The following is a 22,451-nucleotide window of genomic DNA, read 5'->3' on the forward strand; positions in this document are numbered from 1 at the left end:
CTCATCTTGGAGTCATGTTTAGAAAGACCCTTCCCTATCAAAAGAATATAGGAATCCCCTTCTATTAATTTTTCTGTTTTTCCAGTTAATTATGGTTCTTTATTTTCACATTTAAGTTACACAATACTGGGCATTTCTGGATATTAAATGATCTAAAATGCTATTTGGTATCTATCGATGACATCTCCTGGATTTTCAATCCAATAATGTAATTACATCAACAGATTTCCTATTGCTGGCCACCACCACAGTCCTGGAACAAGCCATGTTAAATAAGTCCTTAAATATAGTCCTGGGGTGATAAATTATTTACTTGGATAATCTTTTAGCCAATACTGACAAAAAGAGTATAGTACTAGTTGGTACTAGGGACTGATCTGACAGATATAATACACATAGATTTTTACACTAAAAAACCTTTGTTAGGCCGGGCATGGTGGCTCACACCTGTAATCTCAGCACTTTGGGAGGCTGAGGCACGCGAATCACAAAGTCAGGAGATCAAGACCATCCTGGCTAACATGGTGAAACCCCATCTCTACTAAAAATACAAAAAAAATAATAATAATCGGGCGTGGTGGCACGTGCCTGTAGTCCCAGCTACTTGGGAGGCTGAGGCAGGAGAACTGCTTGAACCCAGGAGGCGGAGGTTGCAGTGAGCCGAGATGGTGCCACTGCACTCCAGCCTGGGTGACAGAGCAAGACTGCGTCTCAAAAATAAAACACAATAAAACAAAAAGACCTTTGTTAAATATCAATTACAGCCTGCAGGCCCAATCTGGTTGTCCACCTAATTCTGTAGTTTTATTGGAAAACAACCATGCTCATTGCTTTGCATATTGTCCATGGCTGCTTTTGCAGGGTAACTCCAGAGCTCAGTACCTGCAACAAACATTGAATGGCCCACAAAGCCTAAAATATTAACTAACTGTTCCTTTACAGAAAACCTTTGCCAACACCTGATATAACATATTGAACAGTTTCTTAACTGCAGGACTTTTCAACACCTTGAAGATGCTACCATATACTGTAAAGGTTTAGTATACAATGCCATATTAAATATACAGAGATTTGGTTTACAATAGGCTGTACTATCTAGCACGCTGCACATTAAGATGTTTTGTCCTTTTTTTTTTTGAGATGGAGTCTCGCTCTGTCACCCAGGCTAGAGTGCAGTGGCACGATCTCGGCTCACTGCAAGCTCCACCTCCCGGGTTCATGCCATTCTTCTGCCTCAGCCTCCCAAGTAGCTGGGACTACAGGCGCCCGCCACCATGCCTGGCTAATTTTGTATATTGTTAGTAGAGATGGGGTTTCACTGTGTTAGCTGGGATGGTCTTGATCTCCTGACCTTGTGATCTGCCCCCCTTGGCCTCCTGGAGTGCTGGGATTACAGGCATTAGCCACCGCGCCAGGCCATTTTTTTGTACTTTTTTTAGTAGAGATGGGGTTTCACTGTGTTAGCTAGGATGGTCTCGATCTCCTGACCTCCTGATCTGCCCGCCTTGGCTTCCCAAAGTGCTGGCATTACAGGTGTGAGCCACCACGCCTGACCAGATGTTTTGTACTTTTCTTACTTTATCTTTCCTTCTTCTACCTTCTTTTATTTTATTGTGGTAAAATACATGTAATAACATTTACCTTTTTGGCTATTTTTAAGTATACAGTTCTGTGGCATTAAGTGCATTTACACTGTCAGGCAACCATCATCACTGTCTACCTCCAGAACTTTTTAATCTTCCCCAGCTGAAACTCTATACCCATTAAATAATAAATCCCTATCCACCTAGCCCCCTAACCTCTGTAAGACACCATTCTACTTTCTGTCTATGGCTTTGACTACTCTAGGAACCTCATATAAGAGAAATCGTACCATATTTGTTCTTTTGTTACTGGCTTATGTCAGGTAACATAAAGTTTCCAATGCTTACCCATGTGATAGCACGTGTCAAAATTTCCCTCCTTTTAAATCACTTGAGCCCAAAAGGTGGAGGTTGCAATGGGCTGAGATGGCGCCACTGCACTCCAGCCTGGGCGACAGAGCAAGACTCCGTCTCAAAAAAAAAAAAAAAAAAAAAAAAAAAATTCCTCCTCTGAAAGGCTTACATATTCCATTGTATGTATGGGCCACATTTTGTTTGGATAAACACTTGGGTTGCCTGGGTAGCTCCTACCTTTCGGCTATTGTGAATGCTGCTATTATGAACATGAGTGTACAAATATCTGGTGAGTTCCCACTGTCATTTCTTTTGGGTATATACTGAGAAGTGGAATTGCTGGTTCATAACATAATTTATATATATATATTTTTGAGACAGAGTCTCGCTCTGTCGCCAGGCTGGAGTGTAGTGCTACCATCTCGGCTTACTGCAACCTCTGCTTCCCGGGTTCAAGCAATTCTCCTGCCTCAGCCTCCTGAGTAGCTGGGACTACAGGCATGCGCCACCACGCCCGGCTAATTTTTGTATTTTTAGTAGAGATGGGTTTTCACCATGTTGGTCAGGCTGGTCTCGATCTCTTGACCTCGTGATCTACCCACCTCAGCCTCCCAAAGTGCTGGGATTACAGGCGTGAGTCACCGCGCCTGGCCTATAATTAATTTCTTAAGAAATCACCATACTGTTCTCCACAATGGCTATACTATTTTACATCCCCACCAGCAAAGCCCAGGTTTCTAATTTCTCTGTACCCTTATCAACACTTATTTGTTGTTTTGTGATAATAGCCTTCCCAACGGATATGAAGTGGTACCTCGTGGTGGTTTCGATTTGTATCTCCCTAATGACTAGTGATGCTGAACACCAGTCTGTCTATCTTTGGAAACACATTTATTGAAATCCTTTCTCCATTTTTGAATTGGTTTTTCTTTGGTTGTTGTTGAGTTGTTCTTTATATATTCCAGATTTAAGTCTCTTATCAGATGTATGATTTGAAATATTTTCTCCTATTCTGTGGGTTATCTTTTCATTCTGTTGATAGCATCCTTTGATGCACGTTTTTAATTTTGATAAAGTCCAACTTATCTATTTTTTCTTTTGTTTGTTGCCTGTGCTTTTGGTGTCATATCCAAGAAACCACCGACAAATCCAATATCATGAATTTTTCCCCATGTTTTCTTCTAAGAGTTTGCATAAGTGCAGCTCTTATGTTTAGATCTTTGGTCCATTTTGAGTTTATTTTATTATTTTTTTTGAGACAGTTTCACTCTGTCACCCAGGCTGGAGTGCAGTGGTACAATCTTGGGTCACTTCAACCTCTGCCTCCCGGGCTAAAGCAATTCTCCTGCCTCAGCCTCCCGAGTAGCTGGGATTACAGGTGTTCATGCCACCACACTCAGATAATTTTTGTATTTTTAGTAGCGGCGGGATTTCACTATGTTGGCCAGGCTGGTCTTGAACTCCCGATCTCAAGCAATCCGCCACCCACCTCGGCCTCCCAAAGGGCTGGGATTACGGGCGTGAGCCACTGTGCCTGGCTCACTTTCTTTTTTTCAAAGTTTTTGCTGAGTTATTCAATAATTCACATAACATATAATTCACCCATATAAGTGTACAATTCAATGGCTTTTAGTATTTTTAAAGAACTGTGGAGCATTACACAATTTTACAACATTTTTATTACCCACCCCCACCAAAAAAAAATCCTGTCCCATTAGTAGTCACTCCCCATTGGTCCTGTTCCAGCTCTTTTTCTATAGATTTGCTCACATTGGAAATTTCATAGAAATTGATTGATTCATTCATTCACAGGCAGGGTCTTGCTCTGTCATCTAGGCCACAGTGCAGTGGTGGTACACTGTTCACTGCATCCTCAAACTCCTGGGCTTCAGTGATCCTCCTGCCTCAGCCTCCTGAGTAGCTAGGACCAAAGCCAGGCAGCACCACACTCAGCTAATTTTTTAAAAATTTTATTTTGTAGAGATGGGGCCTTGCTATGGTGCCCAGGCTGGTCTTGAACTCCTGGCCTCAAGTGATCCTGCCACCTTGGCCTCTTAAATTGTTGGGATTACAGGCATGAGCCCCTGTGCCCTGCCTACTTAGCAATGTTTTCAAGGTTCATTCACGTTGCAGAATGTATCAGTACTTCATTCCTTTTTATTGCTAAGTAATATTCCACTGTATATTATTGTATATTACATTGTATATTTTGTTTATCCATTCATCAGTAGGTGGACATTTGGGTTGTTTCCAGTCTTTTGGCTGCTATGAACATCTGAATAAACTTTTGTGTGAACATATGATTTTCAGTTGTCCTCAGTATATACCTAGAAATGCCTGGGTCATAGGCTAACTTTATAACCTTTTGAGGAACTGTCAGACTATTTTCCGAAATCGTTATACCATTTTACATTTCCACCAGGAATGTATAAGGGTTCCAATTTCTCTAATCCTAACACTTGTTATTCTCTGCCTTTTTTATTTTAGCCATCCTAGTGGGTAAGAAGTGGCATCTCACTGTGGTTTTGATTTGCATTTCCTAAAGATTAGTGATAAGCATCTTTTTGTGTGCTTATTGGCCATTTGATTACATTATTTAAAGAAAGGTCTGTTCAGACCCTTTGCTAAGTTTTAGAATGCGTTGTCTTTCTGTTCTTGAGTTGTAAGAGCTTTTAATATTTTGGATACAAGTCATTTCTCCACCTATACAATATAAACTGAAAGTCTGTTTTTTCCCTCAGGAAATTCTATGGTGTTAACAGTGCGTTTCTTTGAAAGCAGGAAATATTCTTATGTTGTGAAAATGAATGATTTGGAATTTTGAGCTGACCGTACTGACCTTTGGTCACGCTATGTAATTTTTGTTGTGGGATAAATCTGACCTCATTTTAATTACTTATATTTATTTACACTATCTTTGGCATACACAACGTATAGGATTCCATGGCTGTCCTTCTGCCAAATTAATTACAAATTTATAGGTTGATACAGTGTTCCCTTATTCTGTCCCATAATACAATTAGCATTTTTACTATTTTATCAATGTCCTCTGACCACTAGCAAGGTTGAAAACATATTAGCAATCACTATATTCTAGGCATAAAAATAGATGTAGCATAAACATCATCTCACTTCATTTTCACCATTCTGTGAATTGGTATTATTATCTCCATTCTACAGATGAGTAATTTAAGCCTCAGAACTCAAGTCTGTTTTCACCTGAGCTTTTTAACCTCCTCAAAGAGGCAGAGGAAATATAGATTTTTATCATTTTGCGCTTTTAAAATCACAAAAATGAATGCAACTTCATAGTTTAGATGCTGAAACAATGGACTGGAAGCCCGGAAAACTCTACTCCCAAACTAAAGCCAAGCAATTGATGAGTTCAGGCAGACCTCTCAAAGCCTAAGTTTGCTAACATGAAGGGTCTGAAAGACAAGGAAGAACATGGACGCTTAGATAACTTCCAGCTTGTAACTACCACAATTCTAACTCCCACGCGAATAATTAGTTTATGTAACAGAGTCTCTGCTGGGCAACAGGATTCCAGAAGTAGATTTAGGAACCCAACTATTTATTGATGGGATTCCCACTGTAGGTTACCCTAGAGGGGTTCTTAATTGTTTAAAAGTAAATGACAATTCTTAAATTCCATGTCACTAATTTTATCATTTATTACTTTCTTTAAAGAGTGAGGGAAGGGGCCCAGGCACAGTGGCTCATGCCTGTAATCCCAGCACTTAGGGAGGCCAACGCGGGGAGATCACTGGAGGTCATGAGTTCGAGACCAGCCTGGCCAACATGGCAAAACCTCGGCTCTACTAAAAATACAAAAATTAGCTGGGTGAGGTGGTGCATGCCTGCAATCCCAGTTACGCGGGAGGCTGAGGCAGGAGAATCACTTGAACCTGGGAGGTGGAGGTTGCAGTGAGCGGAGATGGCACCACTGCACTCCAGCCTGGGCAACAGCGAGACTTCATCTCAAAAAATAAAAATAAAAAATAAAATAAAATTAAGAGCGAGGGAAGGGCAGATCAAAGTTTAATAAACGTGTTAACACAGATCAGAAAATGCAACATCTCTGTCTGGCTACTCTGGGTCTGAGTTACCCAACAGATTACTGTTGAATCACTTACTGAGCCAAGACTTACCTGTTACAAAATAAAAATAAAAATAGGGCTGGGCGTAGTGGCTCACACCTGTAATCCCAACACTTTGGGAGGCTGAGGTAGGCGGATCATTTGAGGTCAGGAGTTCAAGACCAGCCTGGCCAACATGGTGAAGTTCCCGTCACTACTAAAAATACAACAAAGTTAGCTGGATGTGGTGGCAAAAGCCTGCAATCCCAGCTACTTGGGATGCCGAGGCAGGAGAATTGCTTGAACCTGGGAGGTGGAGATTGCAGTGAGCCAACATTGCACCACTGTACTTCAGCCTGAACAACAAAGATTCCATCTCAAAAAAATAAAAAATAAAAAAAATAGCCGGGTGTGGAGGCTCATGCCTGTAATCCCAGCAGTTTGGGAGGCTGAGGTCGGGGGATCACCTGAGGTTGGGAGTTCGAGACCAGCCTGACCAACATGGAGAAACCCCATCTCTACTAAAAATGCAAAATTAGCCAGTCATGGTGGCGCATGCCTGTAAACCCAGCTACTCAGGAGGCTGAGGCAGGAGAATCACTTGAACCTGGGAGGCAGAGGATGCGGTGAGCCGAGATTGCGCTATTGCACTCCAGCCTGGGCAACAAGGGCGAAACTCCGTCTCAGAAAAAATAAATATATAAAATAAAATAAAAAAATAAAAATAGAACCCCTGGATGGGTAACCAAGAGTGGTAGGAAAGCTCACTTTTCAGGTCATATCCTTTTGAACTCCAATTTTTTACCTTGTGCACTCATTAACTTAAAACAAAAATCATGAGACTGTGGTTCATTTGCCCCAGACATGGGAGAACGTAGAAATAATTAAAAACACCACCACCAACAAACCCTGCTTTGTTTATGAGAAAGCTATTTTTGATAAAAGAAATTAAATACTAACCTTCCAACCTGATACGTAGGGACAGCTGTGGTTCCAAATCTTTGCATTCCATAGTAGTTAATAAATCCAATCTCCTTGAGAGAGTTCATAGCTTGCTGTACTTGGTCATCAGTTCCTGTTATATTTCTACAGGGACACAAATTATCCAGAGGAAAAAAAGTTACAGTCAAATACTCAGGGATGCAGATCATAAATGACTACGGCCTGGCTTCCAAGTCTTTCGTTCACTCTCCTGCAGCTTTCTCTCTACCTCCCAAGGGCTCTTTCTTTCTTTAAGTTGTGGTAAGATATTTATAATGTCAAATTTACTATTTTAGCCATTTTTAAGTGTGCAATTTGGCGGTATTAACCCATTTATGGCAGAGGTTGCAATTTTTTGAATTTTTGCAATCAGACCTTGGCGATGACCTTGAGCAGTAGGATATAAATAATTCCTACATGCTTAGTGTTCCAATAATGGAACACTAGCATAAATGGGTTAATTATATGCACAATGTTGGACAATCCTCACCACTATCTACTTCCCAAATTTTTTCCCGTTCCCAAAATGAAACTCTGTACCCCTAAACAGTAACTTTCCATTACCCCTACCCTACCCTTTCCCCAGTAACCACTATTTTACTTTCTACGTCCATGGATTTGCCTATTCTAGGTGCTTTAAGTGGAATCACAGGCTCAGTGTCTTTTTTTTTTTTTTTGAGTTGGAGTCTCACTCTGTCCCCTAGGCTGGAGTGCAGTGGAGCGATCTCGGCTCACTGCAAGTTCTGCCTCCTGGGTTCACGCCATTCTCCTGCCTCAGCCTCCTGAGTAGCTGGGACTACAGGTGTCTGCCACCACGCCCGGCTAATTTTTTGTATTTTTAGTAGAGACAGGGTTTCACTGTATTAACCAGGATGGTCTCGATCTCCTGACCTTGTGATCCGCCTGCCAAGGCCTCCCAAAGTGCTGGGATTACAGGTGTGAGCCACTGCGCCCAGCCGGCTCGGTGTCTTTTACTACAATATTTGAAGGAGATGGTGTCTTTCCAAAGGCTGCACTAGGTTTTCAAGGGGCAAGGTGTCCACACAAATCCTACAGAGGTATTTGCCCTCACAGATGTATCTGCTCTCCCAGCCCTGCCAGGCCCTGCTCTGCCCTCCCTTGTTGCCACTCCTGTTCTGTTAGTACCAGCTCACCAGGACCTTATGACCAACCGTGAGTAACATACTCAAGATGCCCTGGCCAGACCCTCTGGTCTACATTCCCACCTGCAATTCTTTACCTGAGAACAACAGTGAAGTGGTTTCCTTGAAGCTCTCCCAATTTCAGTGGGTTCTTTTGATAGCTGAAATTCCCTAGCTTAAAGTTCATCAAGCACTTATTCAGGTGGGCAAGTCTTTGTGCAGTTATTCTTTAAAAAAAAAAAAAAAAAAGCAACAAAACAAAAAAGAGTAGAAAGAGGATCATGAGATACTGATTGTCTGCCTGGAACAGTACAGAAAACAAGATACAGCACACCTATGACCCCCTGAAAGGAAAAGGCACTGCAGCAGGTGAGGTGGGCGTGTCCTTCTCTTCTCTCTGCATTCTTCCTTCAGTGTAATGGTACGTGCTCCTGTTCAAATTGCATACTCCTGGCCATATTTTATATACTTAAAGCCTCTTGTTATTTATATGCTGATGAGTAACAGAACAATAATATCTGTGGAATTTTCTACTTTTTGTGGGGAGAGGGGTGAGAAAAGGGATGGGGACAGAGACAAATCCCATAGAAAGAATGGTATCAAGCATTTAAAAAAAGGTCATTATTTTTGTCAATCAGAAAAATTTTGTAAACTCATTACAGAAAACTTGGAAAATATAAAAAAGAGAAAAGGAAAAGAAATTCATATTTTCATTGCCTGAAAAAAATTTCCACTGACATCTAACTTTTTATTTCCTCCCTTTCTTTTTTTAAAAGACATGTTATATATAGCTGGAATTCTACCCAAATCTGTATCATGCTGCTATCACTTAAAATATAGAAATTTTCATTAGAAATTCCTTGCCTTCTTCAATAGGAAATGTATATAGAGAAACAGAGTACTGAAAAGCCTTTCTCCCCTTTTTATCTCTAGTGTCACCACTAACACCCAATGTTGTTTCTCTCTTTTCTTTTTTTTTTTTGAGACAGAGTCTCTCTCTGTTGCCCAGACTGGAGTGCAGTGGCATGATCTCAGCTCACTCTGCCTCCCTGGCTCAAGTGAATCTCCTGCCTCAGCCTCCCAAGTAGCTGGGCTTACAGGCGCACACCACCATGCCCAGCTAATTTTTGTAGTTTTAGTACAGATGGGGTTTCACCATGTTGGCCAGGCTGGTCTTGAACTCCTGACCTCAGGTGATCCGCCCGCCTCGGCCTCCCAAAGTGCTGAGATTACAGGTATGAGCCACCGTGCCCAGCTAATTTTTATATTTTTAGTAGAGACACGGGTTTCACCATGTTGGCCAGGCTGGTCTTGAACTCCTGACCTCAGGTGATCCACCCACATTGGCCTCGCACAGTGCTGCGATTACAGGTGTGAGATAAGTTCAAGAGATTCTTCTGCCTGAGCCTCCCGAGTAGCTGAGAATACAGGTACATGCCACCACACCTGGCTATGTTTTTTTGTATTTTCAGTAGAGACAGAGTTTCACTATGTTGGCCAGGCTGGTCTCGATCTCCTGGCCTCAAGTGATCCACCCACCTCAGCTTCCCAAAGTGTTGGGATTACAGCCATGAGCCAGTGCACCTGGCCGTCTTTTTGTTTTTTAGGCTGCCAGGATCCAATTGAGGATCACACATTGCAGTTGTGATGTCTGTTTGGTTTCCACTAAGTGATCTGTCTAGCCTTGTTTTTCATGATATCTGGCCCTTAGAAGAATCCAGGCCAGCGCTTTTACACGTCTTTCAATGTGGATTTATCTGATTGTTTCCTCATGCTGAGACTCAGGTAAACACTTTGGTAGAAATACTACTGAGGTGATATGGCCCTTTTCAATGCATCACATCAAAAGGCAGTGATTTTGTCCAACATTGATAATAACTTTAATCATTTAATTAGGATAGTATTTACTAGATTTTTACACTCTAAGAGTCTCTTTGTCTTTGCTTTTAATTAGTCATCAGTGGGGAAATACTTTTGAAATTGTGTAAAAATCCTGCTCCCCCAAAGTCTTTACCCAATTATTTAGGTACCCAAGCATGACTGTTGGCTGAATTGATTATTACTGTGTTGACTGAAACTGTGTTTCTATATTTGTTGGCATTCTTCTGTAAATAAAAACTATGTAGGGGCCAGGCACGGTGGTTTACGCCTGTAATCCCAGTACTTTAGGAGGCCTAGATGGGCAGATAGCTTGAGCCCAGGAGTTCAAGACCAGCCTGGCCAACACAGCAAGATCCCATCTCTAAAATTAAAACAAACAACTATATAGAGAAACTTTAGTTAAATTCATGCATCTTTTTTTCTTAAAAAAAAAAAAAAATAGCTCTGGGACCGGGCGCGGTGCTTCATGCCTGTAATCCCAGCACTTTGGGAGGCCGAGGCGGGCGGATTACCTGAGGTCAGGAATTCAAGACCAGCCTGGCCAATATGGTGAAACCCCGTCTCTACTAAAAATACAAAAATTAGCTGGGTGTGGTGGCACACACCTGTAATCCCAGCTACTTGGGGGCTGAGGCAGGAGAATTGCTTGAGCCCGGGAGGCAGAGGTTGCAGTGAGCTGAGATCGTGCCACTGCACTCCAGCTTGGCTGTCAAAAAAAAAAAAGCTCTGAGATTTAACTCATACTTAGGATGTCACCAGTCAGAGATTTTTTTTTTTTTTAAGACGGAGTCTTGCTCTGTGTCACCTAGGCTGGAGTGCAGTGGCATGATCTCAGCTCACTGCCACCTCTGGCTCCTGAAATCAAGGAATTATCCTGCCCTGGCTTCCTGAGTAGCTGGGGCTACAGGCACACACCACCATGCCCGGCCAATTTTTATATTTTTAGCAGAGATGGGGTTTCACCAGGTTGGCCAGGCTGGTCTCAAACTCAAGTGATCTTCCCGCCTCAGCCCCACAAAGTGCTGGGATTACAGGGGTCAGCCACCACACCTGGTCAGAGATTCTTTTTTTTAATCTCAAATGTAAGTAGAGTACTGTTTTTTGTTGTTGTTGTCGTTGTTGTTTTTTGAGATGGAGTTTTGCTCTTTGCCCAGGCTGGAGCGCAATGGCGCGATCTTGGCTCACTGCAACCTCCGCTTCCCGGGTTCAACCGATTCTCCTGCCTCGGCCTCCCGAGTAGCTGGGATTACAGGCATGCGGCACCATGCCCGGCTAATTTTGTATTTTTAGTAGAGACAGGGTTTCTCCATGTTGGTCATGGCTGGTCTTGAACTCCTGACCTCAGGTGATCTGCCCGCCCTAGCCTCCCAAAGTGCTGGGATTACAGGCATGAGCCACCGTGCTCGGCCTAAGTAGAGTCCTTTTAAAGTTGCATTTTAATGTTCAAATTTATGATCCACCTGGAATTTATTTAGCAAAGGGAAATGAGGTAGGGGAGCCACACTTAAACGGTTTTTTAGATGGTTACTCAGTTATCCAACATTTTTTGAATCAACCATTATTTTTTGAATCAACCATTATTTTCTCCACTTATCTTAAATGATACTTTGAATACGTACTAAATCCTTGGATGTATCTGGGTCTAGGATTACTCTATTCTACCTAGTCATGTTCCAGTATGAAATTGCTTTAAGTGCTATATCTCTTTTTTGTTTTTGAGACAGAGTCTCTGTCGCCCAGGTTGGAGTGCAGTGGTGCGATCTAACCTTACTGCAACCTCTGCTTCGTGGGCTTACAAAGTCTCCAGCCTTAGCCTCCTGAGAAGCTGGGACTACAGGCATGCACCACCACGCCTGCCCACCCTGGCCTCCCAAAGTGCGGGGATTACCGGCGTGAGCCACTGCACCTATCCAGGTGCTGTATTTATTTTTCTTTCTTTTTTTTTTTTGTTTTGTTTTGTTTTTGAGACAGAGTGTTGCTCTGTCACCCAGGCTGGAGTGGAGTGCACTAGTGTGATCTAGGCTTACTGCAACCTCTGCCTCTTGGGTTCAAGCAATTCTTCTGCCCCCAGCCTCTCAAGTAGCTGGGATTACAGGCGCCTGCCACCAAGCCCAGCTAATTTTTGTAATTTTAGCAGAGACGGGGTTTCACCATGTTGGCAAGGCTGGTCTGGAACTCCTGACCTCAAGTAATCTGCCCGCCTTAGCCTCCCAAAGTGCTGGGATTACAGGCGTGAGCCACCGCACCCAGCTGTACATATTGATTTTTGTATATTTTCTTATCTTATATAACTTTTTCTTCCTTTTTTAGAGACAGGGAATTGCTCTGCCACCCAGGTTGGAGTGCAGTGGTGCAATCATAGCTCACTGTAACCTTGAATTCCTGGACTATGTATGGGGGCAATGGTAGAACCCAAGAGCACGAATTAACCCAGGGATTGTATCCCAAGGAATCTAGAAGTGGAGGATCAGTATGAACAGAGTGAGGAACAGGGGGACAGAACTCCTCTTCAGCCAGGAACTACTGCTGTAGAAACTGACAGAACAATTCAGGGTCAGGAGCTTTCCTAGAGAGAGTGTTCCGGAGACTGCTTCCTGATGGTGCCACAGAAGTGCCTGATAGTTCTGTCCTTTTTTTTTTAAGTTGAGATAAAGTTAACATAATATAAAATTCACAAGGCTGGGCATGGTGGCTCACGCCTGTAATCCCAGCACTTTGGGAGGCCAAAGTGGCTGAATTGCTTGAGATGAGGAGTTCGAGACCAGCCTGGCCATCCTGGTGAAACCCCGTGTCTACTAAGAATACAAAAATTGGCAGGGCATGGTGGTGTACACCTGTAATCCCAGCTACTCGGGAGGCTGAGGCAGGAGGATTACTTGAACCTCAGAGGCTGAGGTTGCAGTGAGCCGAGATTGTGCCACTGTACTCCAGCCTGGGTAACAGAACGAGACCCTGTATCAAAAAATAAAATAAATAAATAAATAAATATATACACATGTATAATTCACCATTTTAACTGTTATAAAGTGTACATGTCAGTGATTTTTAGTATATTCACAACAATGTGAAACCATCACCACTATATACTTCAAGAATGTTTCCATCACCTGAAAAAGAAACCCTGTACCTATTCAGCAGTCACTCCCGTTTCCTCTCCCTGCAGACCTCGGCAACCATTAATCTACTTTCTGCCTCTATAGATTTTCCTATTTCGGACACATCATATAAACAGAATCATACAATATCTGGCCTTGGGCGCCTGACTTCTTAGTGGAATGTTTTTAAGGTTTATCCATGTTTTAAGTATATATCAGTATTTTGTTTCATTCTTTTTTGTGGCCGAATAGTAGTATCAATTCTTGAATATACGATAGACGTCCATCTCTAAATTCCACTGGCACAGCAAAAAGCAAGAACTATACTCAGTTCTGGTTGATGTGGGTGCTCCCTGAGAAATGGAATGAAGCTGACAATGTCTTCATGATACTATTCACAGTTTTAATTATGATGATCCCAGATCAAGGTCTTTGGTTGTAAATTTACAGCAAATTCAGTGAGTAACTAGGGAATATAAAAATCTTGCTTTTAAACATCAGGAACCAATTAAGCAACATGTTGCACAGAAAACCTTAATTAACAAAGCCAGGGAAATACTGGCCCAAGTTCAGAAAGGAGACTGGCAGGAACAGGCAGGAAAAGAAACAAATCATTCTGAATGAGACTGTTCCTGCCTGAGACCCTGTTAAAATTACTAGGTGGCTTTAGAGTTTCATGAAGCTGAAAAGACGTGCTGCTTATCCCCAGGACTGATCAATCCAGCAGTCATTCAAATGCTTGTGTGGCAGAGTGGGTTTCTCCTGTTCACAAGTTCCCACGGGAAAGGCCAATCTGCCTGGCCCCATGTATCCATTAAACAAACTAAGGGTGTAGCCTGTATCCGTGAGATAAGTGCTGTGTGCTTTCAGAGGGCCAACATTTAGGTGTCTAACACAGTTTCTTACTAAGTCAACAGGAAGATGATAAAGGCAGCAAAAATCTGAGGACAGAGCAGTGTCCTGATGAAGTGTGACATCTGCTGGCTGACCAAGAAAAAAAAGAAATATTCTTGGTCTTCAACTGTTCTAAGACTTCACATCAGAAAACGCAAAATAAAATAACAAGATGCCATTTTTTGACCCTCAAATTAGCAAATGACTCCCTGTCCCCATCATAACACCATGCTGAGGAAGATTCTAGGGAACCAGAATAAAGGTAGTAAATTGGTACCACTTTTTTGCAGGATAATTAGGCTTTGCTATTAAAAAAAAAGAGAGAGAGAATTTCTCTGTGTTTTGACCAGCAGATGGAAAGAAAAAAGACAAACCACATTAAAATGTCATATTCCCTTTAAGTCAGTAATCTCACTGCTAAGTTTATCTTAATGAAGTTATCACAGACGTGTGCCAAGATTTAGCTACAAATACGTCTGTCATGGACTGGGTTATAACAGCAAGAAACGAGAAACAATGTAACATTCAAAAATAGAGTAATAGTTTAAATTAGGATATATCCATACATTCAAACATATTTTGCTATATACCTACAGGAAATAAGGTACACCATCTATTGTTCAAAATAAGAATACATAAGTATTGTTGTTTAAAAAGGAAAAAAAGTCCCTCAAAAAATATATACCATGTTGTGAATAAGGTGATCTCGGAAGAAGTACAGTTATGGCAGGCCTTTCATTTTCTACCTAGTTCTTTCTGTGTTGAAAACAAAATAGGCAGAACCCAGTGGCTCACGCCTGTAATCCCAGCACTTTGGGAGGCCGAGGCAGGTGGATCACGAGGTCAGGAGATCGAGACCATCCTGGCTAACATGGTGAAACCCCATCTCTACTAAAAATACAAGAAATTAGCTGGGCATGGTGGCGGGCGCCTGTAGTCCCAGCTACTCAGGACGCCGAGGCAGGAGAATGGTGTGAACCCAGGAGGCGGAGCTTGCAGTGAGGTGAGATCCCACCACAGCACTCCAGCCTGGGCGACAGAGCGAGACTCCATCTCAAAAAAAAAAAGAAAGAAAAGAAAAAGAAACAAAATAAACCAACTTTTTTTTTTTTAATCAGAAACAAAATTCACAGAGCCAGCTAGAAATCACAGGAGGTTGACTAGGTATTTTAGATACCAAAAACAAGGCAAAAACCTTCTGTTGTGACCTCTATCCACAGAGGATGAGAAAGCCTGAGCCTTCAAACCCCTGTCCCCCTACCCCCATTCTTCTGAGTTTCTGGGGAGTCCCTGGTCCATTACCCACAAAGGTTATTTCAAATCTCCACTCTCTTTCAAGCTCCCTTACCCACTCCTGCCCCTTCACTCTGAGCAAATGACTCCACATTCTATATGCCACAGCGAGAAAATGAAACCAGGCCACCAGATAGGAACACCATCATCTTCATGTATTTACTCCTGCTCTCTTTCAAATGCTTCAATATTTGTACACACCACCAGTAAAAGCAATGGTGAGATAACTGCTTTTATGACATCATGCCACTGTCTCAAGGTCAAGGAAGAAAAAGAACTGGAATAAACATTACGATACAACCGGTTCAACAACTACATTATTTCAGGGGAATCAGAAAAGTAGTGGGAAAGAAGCCCAATTGTAGGGTATTATGGGGTAAAGAGGAGATACCACCATAAATTCTTTATAAAAAGATGAGGAAATTCAAAATAAATATCTGGGCTGGGCGTGGTGGCTGATGCCTGTAATCCCAACACTTTGGGATGCTGAGGTGGGTGGATCACCTGAGGTCAGGAGTTCAAGACCAGCCTGGCCAACATGGCGAAACTCCATCTCTACTTAAAATATAAAAATTAGCCAGGTGCACTGGTGCATGCCTGTAATCCCAGCTACTTGGGAGGCTGAGGCAGGAGAATCACTTGAACCGGGGAGGTGGAAGTTGCAGTGAGCCAAGATCCCACCATTGCACTCTAGCCTGGGCGACACAGCAAGACTAAAAAAAAAAAAAAAAATCCGAGAAACCAAAATAAATACATGTATTTAAGTAGAGGTAGCAAACATAGCGTACTTTATTTTTAATTGCAGTATGACTGACATACACTGTACACATTTAAAATGTACAAGTTTTGACATGTGTATAAGCCCATGAAACCATTACTATATTAAAGACAATGCATCCATCACCCCCAGAAGTTTCCTTGCCCCTATGTTATTTCTCTCTCCCACCATTCCTTGCCTCTGGAGGTATACTAATAAGACAGCCTAAATGTGTCTGACACAGTACAGCTATTAAATTCATCCTTTCTCTTTTACCTTCACTGTGACTAACTGGGTTCAGACCCTTATTCTCCCTCCCCAGAATACGTCAATAGCCCTGGTCTCTAGTTTTGCGTGTCTTGCTCCACCCGCGATCCGTAATCCAGCCTCTATACACCAATCCCCATTTAGATTAAGGTTGAGGCAAAGACCCTCAACCTGACCTAACAGGCCCTTCAGGATCTACATCCTGCCTAACTCCTAGATCCTTATTTCTCGCTATGCTCCTCAAAAACTAAAGTACATGCCAGGTACCAAATATGCTTTCCAACATCTTTTCTTAACCTGCTTTTTTGGTTTGGAAAAAACAACCCTAAATCCTACCCAGCCCCAGGAAATCTCTACTCATCCTTCTAGAATCTAGACCAGTGGTTCCCAATCGGGGGCAATTCTGGCCCTCAGGGAATATCTGACAATGCCTAGAGACATTCTTTGCTATCATAACTGGGCAAGGAGTTGCTACTGCTACATAGTGGGTAGAGACTAGGGATGCTGCAAAACATCCTGCAACGCACAGGACAGTCCCTACAACAAAGAATTATCCAGCCCCGAAGGGCAACAGTGGAGAGGTTGAGAAGCCTTGAACTAAATTAAAACTCAGCATCCCATTTTCTATGAAAGCTTTCCTGTGTTCCCTCCACATCAACTCCCATGCTTGTTGACAGGCATACATTAACATCCAAAGTATATCTCTATTTCAGTATTTATCTCACTGCAGGAGAAGTTCTGATTTACATGTCCGTCTATTCCACTAATTATAATTGCTTCAAAAACACAGACTATTGCTTTTATCTGTAGCTCTCGGGTGTACAACAAAACAGCATGTTCACTATTTTGTAATTTTAAATAACATATTTAACAATGAATGAACAAAAGAGAGAAAGAAGCATTATTCTCTTGGCTTTGCCAAAAAAATCTTTAAAAATTACACAAATAATACACGTTTCATAGATAAGAAGAAGAAAAAAACAGAATGAAAAGTAATTTTTAAATAGGCAGAAGCACCATCTAAAGCTGAGAGAGAAACCCCCAAAGTAAATTTGAGAATTCTGAGAAGCAGTGCCAGGATATTTACAGTATAAATCCTGTTACGTGCTCTCTACTTACTTGAGAACAGCAATTTCTTGAACTGTTATAGCCCTTTTATCTTTGGTTCCCATGTAGGAGAATATATTTGGCTTGACTCTGGTAAGAGAGAAACAAGATCATCTGAAGTCACATACTGTAATATTATAAGGAAATCCTAATTCTCATAATTTAAGTTTTAATATAAACATACTTACAATCATAACACAGTAAGAGAATGAGGAGAAACTTTATTTTAACATGAATCCAGGGAGGCTGGGCGCAGTGGCTCATGTCTGTAATCCCAGCACTTGGGAGGCCAAGACGGGTGTATCACCTGAGGTCAGGAGTTCAAGACCAGCCTAACCAATATGGTGAAACCCCATCTGTACTAAAAATACAAAAATTAGCTGGGCGTGGTAGTGTGTGACTGTAGTCCCAGCTACTCGGAAGGCTGAGACAGGGGAATTGCTTGAACTCAGGAGGCTGAGGTTGCAGTGAGCTGAGACCACTCTGCTGCACTCCAGCCTGGGCCACAGAGTGAGACTCCGTCTCAAAAAAAAAAAAAAAAAAATCTACTAAAACAACATAAATTCATATGCAAGCTAGAAAAGTAAATGATAGCCAGGTGTGGTGGCATGCACCTACAGTCCCAGTTACTGGGGAGGCCTGAGGCGGAAGGACTGTCTGCACTCAGGAGTTGGAGGCTGCAGTGCGCTATGATGGTGCCTGTGAACAGCCACTGCACACTACACTCCTGCCTGGGTGACGTAGTAAGACCTGCTCTCTTTAAAAAAAAACAAAAAAGGTAAATGATGGCCAAATAATTCTTTGCTTTTTTTTTTGAGACGGAGTCTCTCTCTGTCACCCAGGCTGGAGTGCAGCGGCACAATCTTGGCTCACTGCAACCTCTGCCTCCTGGGTTCAAGCAATTCTCCTGCCTCACCCTCCCAAGTAGCTGGGATTACAGGCATGCACCACCACATCTGGCTGATTTTTTGTATTTTTAATAGAGATGGGGTTTCGCCATGTTGGCCAGGCTGGTCTTGAATGCCCGACCTCAGGTGATCCACCCGCCTCGGCCTCCCAAAGTGCTAGGATTACAGGGGTGAGCCACTGCGCCCAGTCAATAATTCCTTTCTTAGCAGTGTAAACATTTGTGGCTATTGGTAAATAACTGATGTTGTTCAAAGACTTGGCTAGCCAACAACAAAAAAGGCAACAATGCACTTCCTACCCATCACCTACAATTCATTACATTACATAAGACAGTGAAAGCAAAGAAAAATGCATTCTAGAGATATAATGTACCACTATGAAAATTTATCTTCAATTTTTAAAAAGTTATTGTGTGAATTTTCCATGCTGCTATTGCTTTGTATTAAAAAATGAAAAAAGCCAAATGAAATGCTAAAACTGGGATCTGAATAGTTTTGATATGAAGATAATAAGTAACCTAGTTAACTAAGAAGTATTTTATAAACTTAACCGTTCCATATGAGAAAGAAAAAGCCAGGAAGGATTTCTTAAACCCTGAGCAATCCTCAACTCCCGATCTTGGAGGAACTCCCTCCCCACCCACCTATTCCTGTCAAGAATCGTCTGTTCTCTCTGGCTCAGGTACAGGCATAGTAGCACAGACTCTCTCCCAGGGAGTTAATAAATAGAGCAAAATAAATGTCACTTAATTGGGTACTGTGTATTATGGGCTGAACTGTGTCTCCCCCAAAATTAATATGTTGAAGCTCTGACCCCCCAGGACCTCAGAATGTGACTGTATTTGGAGACAGGGCCTTCAAAGAGGTGATTCAGTTAAAATGAGGCCATTTAGGGCAGGCACTAATCCAATCTGACTGGTGTCCTCCTAAGAAGAGGAAATGGGGACACACACAGATACCAGGGGTGTGCGTGCACAGGGAAAATGCCACATGAAGACACAGTGAGAAGGCAGCCATCTGCGAGCCAAGGAGAGAGGCTTCCGGAAAAAAAACAAACTTGCCGACACCTTGAGCTTGGGACTGTTAGCCTCTAGAAGCATATGAAAAGTAATTTCCGTTAAGCCACCTGATCTGTGGTATTTTGTTATGGAAGTCCTAGCAAATTAATACACTGTTTCCATATTTAAAATGAGCTAAATATATATTGGAAACCAAATTTCCACAGCATGCAGACTTGCTGTGGTGTGTAGCCACTTCCATTTTTAAGAAAAGCTTTGGCACCTTGCCGATCCCCAGAGATCCAGTCTCTGCTATATTTACATTCCTGTTAGAAAATCAGACCGGTCTCAGGTTTAGTCAGTCTCCAGGAATTGAGAGCTCCCAGTCTGGCAAAACCAACCTCTGCAACCACGTCAAAGGATAAGTATAGGCTTTCAAAAGAGAAAGTTAATTTTTATTTTCAACCAGATTGTTAACTCTCAGCTGCATGCGAATCATTTACTTATGGAATCTTCATCTTGAATTATTGGCACTATGTATGTGGGGGTCAAAAAAATTAATTCATCCATTGCCTAAAAAAACTATCCTCACGGCCTGGCACAGTGGCTCACGCCTGGAAGAAACAATGCACTTCCTATCCATGATCAGTGATTTTTTTTTTTTTTTTTGAGATGGAGTCTTGCTCTGTTGCCAGGCTGGAGTGCAGTGGCACAATCTCGGCTTACCGCAACCTCTGCTTCCCAGGTTCAAGCAATTCTCCTGCCTCAGCCTCCTGAGCAGCTAACACTACAGGCACATGCCACCATGCCCAGCTAATTTTTGTATTTTTAGTAGAGATTGGGTTTCACCATGTTGGCCAAGATGGTCTCGATCTCTTGACCTCGTGATCTGCCTTCCTCGGCCTCCCAAAGTGCTGGAATTACAGGTGTGAGCCACCGCGCCAGGCCGATCGGCAATTCTTAATCCCAGCACTTTGGGAGGCTGAAGTGTGAGGACTGCTTGAGCACGGGAGTTCGAGACCAGCCTGGGCAATATAGTGAGACTCTGTCTCTAAAACCTAATAAAATTAGCCTGGCATTGTGGCATATGCCTGTAATCCCAGCTACTCAGGAGGCTAAGGTAGGAGGAATGCCTGAGCCCAGGAAGTCAAGGCTGCAGTGAGCCTGATCATACCATCATTCACTCCAGCCTGAGTGACAGAGTGAGACTGTCTAAAAAAAAAAAAAAAAAAAAAAAACCAAAAAGAAAGAAAGAAAACTATCATTGGGAGGAGCGTTTACTATCTGTAATCTGTGCTCCTCCTGCTCCTTTTTCCATTAGCATGGAAAAAGGAATATACGTTTCTGTTGCTTTGATTTTGTATAGGCATAATAACAGTAACTCACCTTAAGTATTTGGAGAGTACATTAATAGCATCCATGGTGTCTTTGTTTTCCTTATATAGTACGAAGTGGCAGTAACTTCCCCTAGATTTTGGCCAAGAATGTTTTCTTGGATCTTGAAAGCAAAAAAATTAACATTATATATACCATAATAAAAGTTATAGATGTAAGAGCTCATTTTTTGCTATAGAACCTTTGAGTGGAAAATCAGTTCTACTCTGATAAAGAAATACAGGTTAAGTGGTTATAGCTGTGTGGACTAGAGGTATTACATTTCCTGTAATTGGACACTTAACATTATCTATCCATATTAAAAACAAAAAGCTAAAATGTGGCTGGGCACGGTGGCTCACACCTGTAATCTCAGGACTTTGGGAGGCCAAGGCGGGCAGATGGCTTGAGCTCAGAAGTTCAAGACTGGCCTGGGCAACATGGCAAGACCCGTCTCCACTAAAAATAGCCAGGCATGGTGGTGCACGCCTGTGGTCCCAACTACTCAGATGGCTGAGGTGGGAGGATCACATGAACACGTAGGGTGGAGGTTGTAGTGAACCGAGATCATGCTACTGCACTCCAGCCTGGGTGACAGAGCAAGACCCTGTCTCAAAAAATAAATAAAAGAAAAATATTTTTAATTAAAAAAAAGAACATAAAAAAATTAAGCCAGGTTAAATGTTAACTTCTGAGCAGCTAGTGTTACTTCAGTTGTTCAATCCTGTGTTAAACAATGTAAGATTTAGGCCGAGTGTAATCCCATGCACTGTAATCCCAGCACTTTGGGAGGCTGAGATGGGCGGATCACCTGAGGTCAGGAGTTTGAGACAAGCCTGGCCAACATGGTGAAACCCCATCTCTACTAAAAATACAAAAATTAGCTGGGCATTGTGGCGAGTGCCTGTAATTCCAGCTACTTGGGAGGCTGAGGCAAGAGAATTGCTTGAACCCGGGAGGTGGAGGTTACAGCGAGCCAAGATCGTGCCATTGCATTCCAGCCTGGGCAACAAGAGCGAGACTCCGTCTCAAAAAAAAAAAAAAAAGTATGCATATCTACATCTATATATATATAGAGAGAGACAGAGAGAGAGAGAGACAGAGAGACATACATATATATGCTTTAGATTTAAGCTGCTCAAAGTGTTTTTTTTTTTTTAAGTACTTTGGGAAAATTATATAAGCCTAAACTGCACTTTATAGACGCTGTACAATAACATTCATGAGTCCTGTGTGGCACAGAGCTGCAGTTGTTACTTAAACAACACATCTAGTTCATTTGATTACTGTAACTCCATGAAAGAAAAACTGAAAAAATGTTTCATACAACAATTCCTAGAAAGAGTCCTCTTCTTTTAAAAATAATCCTTTTTCATGAACTCATGAATCCCTTATCTTCAGAGGCTTAAGATACTGCTGGTACTGAAGCTGGTACTTGGATACCTGGCTTTGTCAAGGCAAAAGCACTGTTTGGTAAGTTAGTGATAAGTTACAATGAAAAGAACAAAAGACTCCATAAACCATTTCAGAAAACTGCCATAGCATGTATGCTAAGTGAATCACCCTTCCTTCTTGATAAATATGTGAGTTTTTTCTGTCTTGGACAGAAAAGTATTACAAGTATTTCTTTAGTCCTTGGTGTGAATTCCTCACAAGTTCTTCAGAAAACTGTTGAGTAGGAATATCATTTTCGGTTTTCCTTCCAGCTCACTATCAGTTAAGCAAAGTTGTCTATACT

At 42.1% G+C, this 22,451-nt stretch overlaps 1 protein-coding gene across 11 annotated transcripts in view; it reads right to left on the bottom strand.

Annotated features, from left to right (window-relative positions):
* PUS7 (pseudouridine synthase 7) overlaps nt 1–22,451 on the bottom strand; it is a 65,495-nt gene that overhangs the window by 17,136 nt on the left and 25,908 nt on the right. For all 11 annotated transcript variants that reach the window (XM_016945656.3, XM_063815502.1, XM_016945657.3 and 8 more), the window contains 4 exons: nt 20,726–20,837; nt 17,446–17,523; nt 8,238–8,366; nt 6,977–7,102 (listed from right to left, as the gene is read on the bottom strand). In XM_016945656.3, coding sequence (XP_016801145.1) covers nt 6,977–7,102; nt 8,238–8,366; nt 17,446–17,523; nt 20,726–20,837 — 445 coding nt within the window. The remainder of the gene's footprint in view (nt 1–6,976; nt 7,103–8,237; nt 8,367–17,445; nt 17,524–20,725; nt 20,838–22,451) is intronic.

This window comes from Pan troglodytes, chromosome 6, assembly GCF_028858775.2.
Source record: "Pan troglodytes isolate AG18354 chromosome 6, NHGRI_mPanTro3-v2.0_pri, whole genome shotgun sequence".
In the NCBI taxonomy this organism is placed as follows: Eukaryota; Metazoa; Chordata; class Mammalia; order Primates; family Hominidae; genus Pan; species Pan troglodytes.